The 13,286-nt window shown below is 47.8% G+C and overlaps 2 protein-coding genes across 5 annotated transcripts in view; both read right to left on the reverse strand.

The window, feature by feature from the left end:
* The window catches only part of myrf (myelin regulatory factor), a 56,495-nt gene extending 53,638 nt beyond the window's left edge, over positions 1–2,857 (reverse strand). For all 3 annotated transcript variants that reach the window (XM_029256517.1, XM_029256518.1, XM_029256516.1), the window contains exon 1: positions 2,478–2,857. In XM_029256517.1, coding sequence (XP_029112350.1) covers positions 2,478–2,523 — 46 coding nt within the window. In that variant the 5' untranslated portion in view covers positions 2,524–2,857. The remainder of the gene's footprint in view (positions 1–2,477) is intronic.
* A 3,966-nt stretch (positions 2,858–6,823) lies between these two features.
* Positions 6,824–13,286, reverse strand: part of dagla (diacylglycerol lipase, alpha) — a 34,222-nt gene continuing 27,759 nt past the window's right edge. For both annotated transcript variants that reach the window (XM_029256109.1, XM_029256110.1), the window contains 2 exons: positions 12,755–12,918; positions 6,824–11,074 (listed from right to left, as the gene is read on the reverse strand). In XM_029256109.1, the coding sequence (XP_029111942.1) occupies positions 10,003–11,074; positions 12,755–12,918 (1,236 nt within the window). In that variant the 3' untranslated portion in view covers positions 6,824–10,002. The remainder of the gene's footprint in view (positions 11,075–12,754; positions 12,919–13,286) is intronic.

Here is a 13,286-nt window from a genome sequence, read left to right on the forward strand (position 1 = left end):
GTGTGCCTTTCCAAATCATGTCCAATCAGCTTAATGTACCACAGTAGGACCCCAAGCGAGGTGCAGAAACATCTGAAAGATGATCGATAGAAACGGGATGCACCTGAGCTAAATTTCAAACATCACAGCAAAGGGTTTGAATACTTATGTCAATGTAATATTTCAGTTTTTTTATTTTTTAATAAATTTGCAGAAATGTCTCAAATCATGTTTTCACTTTGTCATTATGGGGCATTGAGTGTAGACTGATAAGAGAAAAAATGAATTTAAATGATTTTAGCATAAGGATGCAGCATTAAAAAAATGTGAAAAAAGTGAAGGGGTCTGAATTCTTTCTGAAAGCACTGTATGTATATGAAATACATATAAATAACACTTGTGGGTAACTGGTAGAGCATGATTACTACAACCCTCCAGCAGTGCAGAGGCTTCAGTTGCTATATGTTTGCTCTACACTCTACTCTGCCAGCTACAAGACATATTTTACATTGAAAAGTGGTGGAACCATAAACCCACTTACAGAATAGCTCTGAATCCAGCATATTTTATCTTTGCCTTTCCATCAATCCAATTTATTGGGATGGATATGGATTTACCACAAAAATACAGTGCCAAGAGAAACACTGAGATGATGCTGGTATGGATACTGACGGATGTCTGCTGGAGAGGTATTGATGTGTCATTGTTACCCTTATTCCGTGTGTATAGGGCAAACTGGGTGCTGACGGGTAAAAAGGGGAACAGAACAAGTAAGCATTCCTTAAGATCACTGGTGAGAGTCGGGTACAAGAGACGAGTAAGACGTGGAGTAGGAGTAAAGAGTGGAGGTGGTAGCACGGGGGGGGACAGCTGGTAGCGTAGTGGTTAGAGCTGCTGCCTTTGGCCCCAAAAGTTGTAGATTCAAGCATCTTCTCCAGCTGTAGTACCCTTGAGCAAGGTACCTACCCTAAATTGTTCCAGTAAAATTACTCAGCTGTAGAAATGGAAAAATAATGGTAAGTCAACTAACACCATAAGTCACTTTAGAGAGAAGTGTCAGCTAAGTGAATAAATCTAAAGGGTGGAGGTGCTGTCCAGTAAGTGAGAGAGTGAGTTATATGGATGCAGCAAAGTAGACTCCTGAAGGCACTTTAATATTTGTTTTATCTGCAGTTAAGATGCACAAGAGAACTGCCAAAACTGGAGTTGTAAACTGTGTTAGAGTGGTGGTGCGGAGGTGTCCTGGGTAACTCAGCTGGGATGGATCAAGTCCTCTCTCACCCTTCTCATTCCAGGCTTGCTTCACTCATTACAAAACACATCATTTATCTTCCTCCTCAGTCATTCCTCTCCCCTCCCCCCAACCCTCCCCCAAGACTCCATCTCCCCACTTTCTTGGTGTCCCAAACAGAGCCCCCCCACCCTTAACATCTCCTTTTCTCCAAATAGTTTCCTTGCATCTCCCCCCGTAACTCTCGTATATCTACATTTACGAAGTTCTGAAGAACAGAACAGAAAGAATTTAAAAAAGCATTTAGAAGGGGAACAAAAAAATTATCTAATGGCAAGCACTCAAAAAAACTTAATTCCTATTTCTCTTTATCTAAAATCAAGGGAAGCCCAATATCTATTCCATCCTCTGTTGCTCACTCAAACTGAAAAATCCTAAGTACACTGTTTACAAACACCCAGCATCCTCCAGCAGGGGCTTTAAACTCGCCAGTGACTTGTATGAGGTGCAGCAGAAGGCTGTGTCGATCAATAACGTGATTAGTGATGTTCCCTATAGGACTAAACTCTGATGCCAAAACCAGTCAATTTACCTGCATTACCGCATGTCTGACTATTGCTTTGTATCTTGTCACATCCTACAGCTTACCTGTAATATTGGGATATTGGCCCTGAAGATGACACTACTACTACTATCATTATAATAATAATAATAATTATTATTATTATTAGTAGTAGTAGTAGTACCAGTAGCGTTAATAATAATAATAATAATAATAATAATAAGAAGAAGAAGAAGAAGAAGAAGAAGAAGAAGAAAAGTTAAGTTTGCTTTTGTTCTTGCTTTCTTTTGCTGTTGTTGCTGCTGTTTCTAATAATTCATAATATTATAAACTAAACTCTGATGGATTTATCAGAGTCTGACTCTGACCAAGCTCCATTAGAATTCATTCTAATAATTAATAATAGAAACAGGAAAGAGCGCGTGCACTTTTCACGAGCAGGAGAACAAGCAGTACATTGAAGTCAATATTTCCAGTAGACAAAACACAAAGGAAGTGGACAAAAAGCGTGTCCACGCAGCCACGAGCCCCGACAATAAGTTTCGGGACACTTTTTAGCCTGGGACGAGAAGCGGCGATGAGCGGGGCTCAGGTGCGGCTCCAGCCAGCTCCAGGCAGGGGGACCGTCCCGCCACAACACGAGAGACACGCCACACGGTAAAGCGTTTCAGAGCACCTTGGGTAGGGCAGGTGCTGCGCTCTTACCTTCAAAAAATCTCTGCAGAGCTTCGGTTTCATCGACCACGTCCATCCTGGCGAGCGCGCCTCGGAAACGCCATCAACTTCTCCTTCTGGAGGGCAAACGGGGGGCTCAGCGGGACCGCATCGCAGGGTGGGCTCCTCGCCGGGGGTCGCCCTCCCCCCCCCCGAGACCACCTGGACACACCGCGAGCCACCTGGGAAACACCTGGGAAGCACCTGCGAAGCGCCTCGCGGCGGCTCCAGCTCCACGCGCGCCCTCCTTTCCCAGGCGAAAAAGCTGCCGGGCTCTTCTCCCTTCCCCTCCACAAACTCACACACACGCACACGCGCACACGCGCGCGCACCTCCGCGCACTGACTGTCCTCCTTGACAGCTGGGAGTGTCCCTGTGTGTCCCAGCGTCCCGCTGTCCCCCCCCCCCCCGTTGGGCACGCGCGCGCGCGCAGGGATGTATTCGCCGCGACACGCGAGTTTCCACTTAAAAAGAGCGGCTCTCAGCGGTGGAACATCGCTGAAGACGGGCTGCTGCAGCTGCCGGCTGGTGTCCCGTTTCAGGAGCGAACAAACGCGGCGGGTGACTGACACACCGGCGCGGTCGCTTGCCTGCGTGAGTGCGTGCGTGCCTGCTTCTTCTTGCGCGCGGCCGTGTCGTGTCAGCCCCCCCTCTCTCTGTCTCTCTCTCTCTCTCGCTGTCGTCCCGCCGAATACACGTCGACGGGCAACAGGTGCCAGTTCGCAGGCTCCGAAAGAGATAATCGCATGAATTTACGCGGAAGTGTCCCGTCGAAGTTGCAGCGCCGAAGCGCTCGATCTCGCGCTCCCACTCGCGCGCTTCGCCTGGCTCGCGCCACCGCCGGGCTCGCGAGGTGCTCCGGCTTCGCTGTAAAAATGCCCTCTTTTCCAGTTTACTTTTCGTTTATTTCATTCAAACGTACACCTTCAAAACTGCTTGAAAATAGCAGCTAAGAGCGCAGATTCGATGTGCGTTGGATGGGTTTTCGTATGTTTAAGAGAAGTGTCTCAGTCAGAGTTACTCGGCTCTTCTTGCGGACTCGCTCCCCAGCCTCATCTCCTCAGCGCTCGATACGCATGGACTGTGTGTTGTCTGTGAAATAATTAAAAAAATAAATGTTTTTAATAAAAAAAAAATCTCTTTTAAGATCGTATTAGTCTTTTCAGCTTCCCTGCAATATGCTTCCTGTCCTCAGGTAAATATTATGCGTTACTGCAGCGCTAACACGTTCTTTTCAAGGTCTTCGTCAGCAACAAACCAGGGGTCAGAGAATTTCTAAGGCACATTTGGGGTTCAGAAAAGGCTAAACGGACGTTATTTCACAACTAATAACCTCATATTTACAGATTAAGCCCCTCCAAAAATCCCCAAAGTTCATACTGTCTTTAAAAACACTTACGTGCTGGTCAGTTTTAGGCACCATGTAAAACTCTCGACTGACACAAAAAAGTGGGAAAAGGTGACAGGAATGCAGAAAAGTGGGAATATATGAAAAACATACTGACACATCTTAATTTATCAGTATTATTTTTTCATGCTCCAAACCGAAGGAATCGAAATAAGAACCACACACTTCCACAAAGGTCTGTCCCCCGAGGCAGAAACCCAGCGATTATGAAAATGCTGTCACGCTAAGTGCCAAAACACCCATAAGGTATTTTATTGCGATAATAATAAACCTGTTGCAGTTTAGCACCATCACAAGAAGATATCCAAGAGGCATTTTAGCTTGAGGGAAAGACTGTTTATGTTCTTCCTTTGCGTTGGGCTGTCCATAGAAAACACTCAGCGCTGGGTTACAAGGCCCAGGCCGAGTGAGACGTCAAAGTACCTCATAATTATGTGTTTCGGCCCCGTCGTTGCAACCGTAAATGCAGTTTTGTGGCTTTGCGCGTTAATAAAAGTTTTGTCGCTTGGGAAATGAATGAAGATTGTTGTGTAAGTTGACATGGCGGTTGGGTTGAATCGGGGCCTATGTGCGCGTTCTTCACCCCGATGCTATTCGTCCACCTCCACCCCTTTTCGGCGCGAGATGCTCTTTAGTTGTCTTGTCCCTCACAGCTGGATTGCTTCGCTCTCTCTGCCCCGCCACCCTCCCTGTTTGCCCCGAACAACGCCTCTGTTCTTTTGGTCACACTGCCCAGATTGTTTCGGAGGACACAAGCACGCAAGAGGGAGATAAAGACTACGAGTGACAATGAAACAGCTGGGCTGGTTGAAGCAGTTCATTCTGCTCCAGCTGAGTGTGTACGCATGTGTGTGCTGCAGCATCACCTTTCAATTGTTCATTCAGGAATTTAAGACATGTAACTCTGATTCGCCCGTACAGATGTTCCATGTGTCCGTTGCGACTTACATGAAGGACGCCGATGACAACGGCAGATCTCTTCAAGCAGACTTTGGGAATATGCACCAGAGTACGAAGGAGCTTCGCAAGAAAGTACGTAGCATCGCAGTTATTGTGGTTCATGTGGAGGAGAGTATCTTTGGCATCTTTTTACCGCATCCATCGCGCTGCAGAATACACCAAGCCCTGGGCAGTCACTGGAACAACTCTTGACCCAAGAATTGCCAGCAGGTCACTACCTTTCGCTCACGCCAAACATTCGTTGTGAATTTGGCTTCCCGGTTGAGCGCAAAATCTCCTTCTAAGGTACAATGCCCCAATTGTCTGCGCGTGTTGACCAGTGCAGCTATTTTTCTGTGCGTGCCTGCATGTAGAGCGGGTCTATAATTCTCCAATTGTGTGCGAGAGCTATCATCAGTGGACTCACACAATTCCTAGTACAGTGACCTGGCTGTCAGCATCAATACATACACTACAATACAGTCGTGCGCCGGTTAAAGACATTTCACTTAATGTCTGACTGCATATATGATGGTGGTCCCATAAAATCATAGTGGAGCTAAAAAAATTCTTATCGACTAGCGACGTCGTAGTGCAATGTGTTACGTGTTCATGGTGGTGCTGCTGTAAACAAACCTACTGCACTGCCAGCTGTATAAAAGTATAGCACATATTACAGTTATGTACAGTACATAATACTTCATAATGATAATAAACATCTATGTTACTGTTTTAGGGGGGTGCAGTGGCGCAGTGGGTTGGACCGGGTTCTGCTCTCCGGTGGGTTTGGGGTTCGAGTCCCCCTTGGGGTGCCTTGTGGCGGACTGGCGTCCCGTCCTGGGTGTGTCCCCTCCCCTTCCGGCCTTACGCCCTGTGTTGCCGGGTAGGCTCCGGTTCCCCCTGACCCCATTTGGGACAAGCGGTTTGGAAAGTGTGTGTGTGTGTGTGTGTGTGTGTGTGTGTGTGTGTGTGTTACTGTTTTATGTATTTACTATATGGTACTTTTTGTTATTTTACAGTGCACTCTTTCTACTTATAAAAAAGTACTGTAAAATAGTATGCTGTGCTACACTGGCAGCAGCGTCATAAATCTTGTGTTTACCGTGTCTTGACTGTATCGAAGCTATACCATATAGGTTTGTATAAGTACACTCTATGATTGAGGCTATAACACCTAGGTTTGTATAAGTACACTCTATGCTCGAGGCTATACCATCTAGGTTTGTGCAAGTACACTCTATGATCGAGGCTATACCATCTAGGTTTGTATAAGTACTCTATGATGTTCACACAATGACAAAATCATCTAACGGTGCATTTCTCAGAACGTATCCCCATCGTTAAGCAACGCATGTCTGTACATATATGCACATGATGTGATTTGGAAGTGAACAGGGGTGCGGTGGTGCAGTGGGTTGGACCACAGTCCTGCTCTCTGGTGGGTCTGGGGTTCAAGTCCTGCTTGGGGTGCCTTGCGACGGACTGGCATCCCGTACTGGGTGTGTCCCCTTCCCCTCTGGCCTTACGCCCTGTGTTACCGGGTAGGCTCCGGTTCCCCGCGACCCCGTATGGGACAAGCGGTTCTGAAAATGTGTGTGTGTGATTTTGAAGCTGTCAAAAGGAGTCTACATATTTGGGGCAGGGCCTGGTTAGTGAGTGAGTTAAGAGTAAAAGGTCTCAAGGGGTAGATGTGTTAACTATGAGGATGGGTATATTAGTATGAGAGGTGGGAGAGTGCTTCTTCTCTTAGTGGATCCACAAAACAAAATTTAGGCATGAAGTGTCTCAGAAACACATTTGTTTCAAAACATATCCTTACATTACCTCTGTTGCTCTTTTGCTGGAACACAGTGTTTAAGTCACATGGCAATGAAGTTGGTCGTGTCTTTGTTTTTATGACATGGTGTTACATTGCGGCAGTTGTAATTATGCATCGGAAGCATTACAGTTTAATTACAGAGGAAAAATGGAACAATTCCCATAGTGTATCACACCTTGGCAGTCTTTTTAATGAATTGCAGCAAGAACAACAAATTTTGCATGCTATAGCATGAAGTAGAAGTTTGGCAGAGCATTACAGATTAATGTATGTATCATTTTCTCAAGCAAGTCTTCAGTTCTATAATCAAGTCTCAAAGTGAAATGTGAAGTCAGTCTCAGGTGCGGTACCTGGCTTTACAGTACAGCTACAATTGTAACTAAACACCCATTACTGCATTAATGTCCAATTTCACTTCCTAAACATTAATTTTGTACAGCAAGTTCATTCTTTCTCATTTTAAAAAAAATGGACACAGAAACAAAGACCTGGTGTGGATATCACCAGCACCTTGTGAGAGTAAAGCAGTAAAAGTTGCATTGTTACATAGAATAGCTTTGGTTTCACAACTATATTCAACAGATAATTCATCACTTTTATAAATGGTGTTTCTGCCCAAGCAAGTAGATGAAAAGTCACACCTCTTGATGTCTTAAGTGGATCAAAACTCATTTTCTGCAGTGACAATGGCAGTTGCAAAAAAGCAATCGTCAAGCAACTGAGTGTTTTTACCATGTTTTGAGACTGGTTTCGCTTTATTTCATTACAGCAGACCAGTGTGCATGGGGGGCTGGAAAGGGGTATAGAAATACATTCTCATTCTCGAATAGAAAGGTTTCAGGGAAATTGTAGAAGGAAGGGAAAAATAGAAGAAGCAAAGGCTAACAGACTTACTGTAGTTCTCTACATAGATATCTCTCTCTGTAAACCTCTCATATAATTTTTACTATATGGATTTGATACGTCATACACATTCTCTTTATATATATTATATATATTATATATAAATGCATGTCAATAATGATATAGATTTAAAATATGGTAATGATCATAAAACATCTAGTACTGTTTCGACATGATTTCCTATGGGCATAAGTTTTATATACAGTATTTAGAAACAAGACCATTTGTACAGATATAAATAAATGCAGAGAAGTGCTGTGCAGTCAGTGTGGAAGAGGACCAGGGCAGTCTCAGTGATACAGCGGTAAACATAAGGGTACACGCCTCATCGGCCCTGGTGTTTCACACAGGGGGGGCGGAGGGGCGCACTGGCAGCTCACTAGCCCACGCTGACGACTGCGACACATTTATTAAAGGGAGCACACTTCTGCGGGATTGTGTTCCAGAAGTTTCCTGTGACTGACAGGAGTGCATCAGTAGGTGTCAGAGCCCAGAGTTGTACTCTTTCATTTGAAAGGGGGGGGAGCTGCTGTCCAGAAACCCTCTCTCCACAAAAACACTCCATTCACATCATAAAAAGGCAACTCAACAGTATAAAAATGCCAATAACAACAATAATCATAACCATAAATTAAGACATTCATGAATAAACCATTAATAAATACATAGATATGAAGCTGCCACTCATTTCTAAAATTTATAAAGAACAAAAGAAGAAAATGCTGGCTCTTTCCAGCTGTAATTCAAACACACTTAAGACTGACTAGGGTCATGGCACTATCCCTTGGGTCGTAGGTCCCATTACCTGATGAACTGGTGAGCGCCTCCTACTGGCAGGTGTGGGATGCACACTGAAAAGAGAACTAAAAAAAAAGCACCCTGGCTCCTAGGTTCAGAGCCAGAGAGCTCAGTGATCTCCAACAACGTGTGGCAGTGTTACATTATTGGCATTTGGAAAAGCAGCCTAGATGGCCAGACAGTCCAGACCCAGCGCAGTCCAGATTCGACGCTGTGCTGCGCGTCCCTACAACCGACCTGGAAGGGAAAGTCCACGTGGACTCCGCTGCCTTAACTGTTTGTTCAACTTTCGCACAACTTCTATACATATGCATGACACCTTTATAATTACATTTGGCAAGAGGTTTACATTTGGCAAAAGGGGCAAGGTATTTAAGTGTGTGTCTGCGTGTGTGTAGGCAGGAGCAATACAAGCTTTTTTCTGAAGGTACGGATGATGTAGTAAGTATCATATCTTTTACTTTCCTACATAATAAAGCAAAATGCACAACACAGACGTAGGCAAACCTGGGAAAGAGCAAACAAATGCAGTATATTGCACATATCTTGTTGTTTGCCATCGTCTGAAAACCACTTCGGTTACTCTCGAGTCTTGACAGAACAGCTCGGTTTCGTTTCCTTTTGCCGAGCCGAGCGTCTCAGTTTTCTCTGTCTCTTTGTTAACCTGAGGAATTGTGTGTAAACACTCTCACTATACATATATATATATTTATATATAAATAGTTCTTCATCCCTTTAATTTTCCTTTCTCCCCACCTCTCTCTCCTTTCTCTCCTCCTCTCTTCCAGCTTTATATTGTCAAAGAGATGTTCCCAGACCCACCTCCACTGCTTGGTATGTATAATGTCACGTGTGTGCCAGCGGGAGTGTGTGGCATCACCTCTGTGTTAGTGGGAGTGTGTAACATCGCCTATGGGTGGTGTGTTACCTGTGTTTTACGTCTCGCACGGCGTCGCGTTGGCAGGTAGGTCTCACGTCACCTGCGAATTTCGAGTGACCCGTACGGCCGGGCGTGTTAACGTCTCCAGTGGTCTGTGCTTGAGTGAACATCTGACACTCCACTCCTCGCTCTAGCTGTGTGTGTTTCCCGATCTCCTCTGCGACGCGTGTGGATGAGCGCGGCTCCTGGTATTTGTGGCACCCCTTTGGCTGTGTGTAATCCCTCAGTCGCACACATCGGTGTGTGTGTGTGTGTGTGTGTGTGTGTGTGTGTGTGTGTGTGTGTGTGTGTGTGTGTGTACTCTCTGGAGGAGGAGGAAGGGGGTTCTGTGGCGTACTGCTCAAGTGGAACGTGGGCAGTCGGGTCATAAAGCCCCTTTTCTCATTAAATAGAGGGCCATCGGTTAAAACCCCATTTGTGCAAATACAGAGTGGGGCTCGTAAAGACGGCGTCCTGGACGTTGGGTCAGCAACCCGCCCTGTCCACCTTCGACGTGTCGCACGGAAGAGGTGGCTGGTGAGCGTTCGCTCGCCGAAGGAGCTGCGGCCTCCGACCAACAGCGAAGCGCCGGCCCGTTACTGAGGGACCACCAGGGGGCGCTGGCGGAGCACAGGCTCCGCGGCCACACTTAGAAGCAGAAGTGGAGGAGGAGGTGGAGGTGGAGGTGGAGGCGGAGGAGGTGGAGAGAAAGCGAGCCAGAAGGCAGGAGTTACACCATAGATGACAGTGTCTTTTCTCCAGAGTACGGAGAAGAGGCAGGAGTTCGCAGAGCGTCGCTGGCCGGGTGCACGCCGTCTCCGGGCGACAGGTCGTTGAGCTCCCCCGACGAGGACAGGGGGAACGAGGGCGAAAGGGAGATACCGGAGGAGGGGTCGGCGGAGCCTGCGAACGTGCGAGGAGGTTTGGGGACCAGGTTGGGCTCCAGGGTGGCACGTGCCAGCAGGTGCTGCTCCCCCGCCCGCTCCTCCTGGACGTACGAGCCTCTCCCGGACTCCGACTCATCATCCGAGAGCTCGAGCGTCGGCGAAGCGCTGCCGTCCAGCTTGAAGAGGGAGTCCAGGTACTGGGCGAACTCCAGCACGGCCTGGCTTGGGGCTCCGTTGGGCAGCGGAGGCGCGAGCGCGGGCAACTGCCGCTCTGTCCCCCCCCTCGATGGTGTTTCCCCCCTGTCTTTCTTCGCCAAAGAGCCCACAGTGATGCTCTCCTCCTCGCCCTGCGCATTCCTCCGGCCAGTCTGGGTAGGTGACGGTGCGAGGACCCTGCCACCAGTCTCCGAGGAGGAGAACGGGTATGCTGCCCCCTGGTGGAATGACTGACCTATGACAGTCTGGGCCAGAGGGACGGGGGAGAAGTAGCCGCTGTAGCGGGGGGTAGCGGGGGAAAGTCGGTACGGGAAGTGAGGCGTGGTGCCAGAGTCCGGGGGGGTGGAGTAGGGCCCATGCTCCCCCAGCTCCCGCGCGGGGGTTGCCTGGCTGAGGCAGTCGGCAGCCAGCAGCTCGGTGCGGGAGCTGAGGGAGGGGTTCTCCTCCGGGATGGGGGTGTCCAGTGGGAAGAGCAGGCCCCCCAGGTTGGGGGAGCCGCGCAGGGCTGTAGAGGAGCGGCGCGAGTCCAGGCTGTAGAGGGACTCTGCATCCGACAGGCTCTCCATCACTGCCAGGGGGGCTCGCCGGTCCCGCAGCTCCACCGCGAGGCGCTCCCGTGCCCCCCGCAGGACCACAGGAACCGGGGGAGGGGGACACTCCGAGAACCCGTCCAGAGAGATTTCGGAGCGGGCGCAAGACCTGGCGGTAGGACGAGGCGTGGGACAGACAGCAGGAAGAGAGAAGCGACGAGGGAGGGGGTTAAAATTAAGGGACGGAAGGCAGATGGGGAGTGATAGCAAGCGGCCCCTGGAGGGAGAACTTCAGGATGGGATGAAGGGTTAAAGTTCACCATCACTGCTTGAGCTTTCACTGATCTTTACTGGGATTTTACCATAATGACACGATTGAAGTGGCTATGGTGTCGTGCACAAGGCTGGGCTCGCTGCTGTCAGCCTACACAGCAACACAACGCTGGGGGCACAGCAGTGTGACGGAGGGGGAGGAGTCGCACCGAGAGCCTCTGTTAGTCCTTCGCCACTAAATTAATAAAACAAATCAGTGCAACGCAGCTGAATGGGGGCACACGGAAACAAACCTGAACAACATAGACATCAAAATAATGGAGGCGAATCACATACTTTTCGATTCTAATCAATGTCAAATGTAAACATTGTACAACAGTACACTGGGTGCTCGTTCTATGAACGTCCGAGTTATGAATTTTCAAACATACAAAATTTTTTTTTTCTCTAGTGTCAGTAAAGCACACCCAGAAACTGGGAAAATAACAATTGAAATTAATCTAATTTAACTTACATTTACCCATTTTGCAGATGCTTTTTTCAGAAGCAGCTTACAATTATCTGCGTATTTACACAGGACTGGAGCAATTTACGGTAAGTACCATGCTCTGGGGTACTACAGCCAGAGGCCAGGATCAAGCCTGCAACCGTTGGACCCAAAGGCAGTAGCTCGAACCACTACACTACCAGCTCTCCCTCATTCTTGCCTCCTAAATTAATTTAGAGACGCCACTATTATTACACTTCTTTTGACTGTATCGATAAAAAGAGCAAACTTAAAGTGGCCACATGCTGACGATCGATACACACGATGTTTCAAGTTAAAACACGGTGCAATAAAACAGCTGCACCGGCCTGGCATCCCACCCATGGCGTTCCCTGTCTCACACCCTATGTTTCCAGGACAAGGTCTGGAACACAGAGACCCTGCAATGGACGAGCAGTTGATGAAAACGAGGGGAAAAGAAATTAAAGTAAATTTTTTAATTCATTTCAAGCTTTAGCTGAGGTTTTAACAGAACAGGGGCCGTTAATAAATTGAGGGATGTCCGTATTGTTAAGCTTTTACTGATTACGATACAGTGGTTAGAGCTTTACATTTATTTATTTAACAGACGCTTTTCTCCAGAGCGACTTCTAATAAACTCTCTGTAGTGTTATCAGCCCACACCTTATTCACCACGGTGACTTACACTGCTAGATACACCACTTACACTGGGTCACTCATCCATACATCAGTGGAACACACACACACACTCTCTGTCACTCACACACTATGGGGGAACCTGAACAGCGTGTCTTTGGAGTGTGGGAGGAAACCAGAGCACCTGCAGGAAACCCACAGGGAGAACATGCAAACTCCATACACATTCAATGGGGATGGAACCCATGGCCTTTCACACCACCCAGCTACTGTGAGACAACAGTGCTACTTACCGTGCAAGCGTGCCACCCAACCTCAGATACTTCAGTTAGATGGACTTCACATCCATGTACACGGAGTGACGAGGTATGTATGTATGTATATACACACACGCACACACGCACACACGCACACCCGCTGAGCTATGCTGACCTGACACTGCTGTTCCTACGGTGGTGACTGATGGGCGTCGGCTCCTCGGACACAACGGGCCCCATGAGGATGGTGTCAGGGTTGAGGTCCACCTCAGTTGGGCTCACCATGATCTTTGCAGCTGACAGGAGGGCAGTCTTTCCCTTGTTGTAGTTCTCGAGTACCTACGAGCAGAAAGCAGGGAAAAGAGGCAACGTTACGAAGGAGGACGGGCAAGACTGATCAGGTGGAAGAGAGTAAAGTTTTCCGATTGTTATTTGTACGTTTTTTCAGCAGTGCACAGGGTCACGTAATGGAGCAAGAGCACACTTGAGGCCTTCAGACTTCATGGGGCAGATACTGTATATTTCACTGGTTGTAGTGCAGCGCACCATAAAAGGGAGGGATCCCAGCACGAATTACCCCCAGCTGTGCGTGTTAATGGAAGCCTTGAAAAGGAATCATGGCTGTCATACAGAGAAAAAAAAAAAAGAGAAATTGAATCCGGTGGGGGGGGGTTGGCACGAGAAGTTGCTTGGCTGGAGAAAAAAAA

This window comes from Scleropages formosus, chromosome 11 (genome assembly GCF_900964775.1).
Source record: "Scleropages formosus chromosome 11, fSclFor1.1, whole genome shotgun sequence".
In the NCBI taxonomy this organism is placed as follows: Eukaryota; Metazoa; Chordata; class Actinopteri; order Osteoglossiformes; family Osteoglossidae; genus Scleropages; species Scleropages formosus.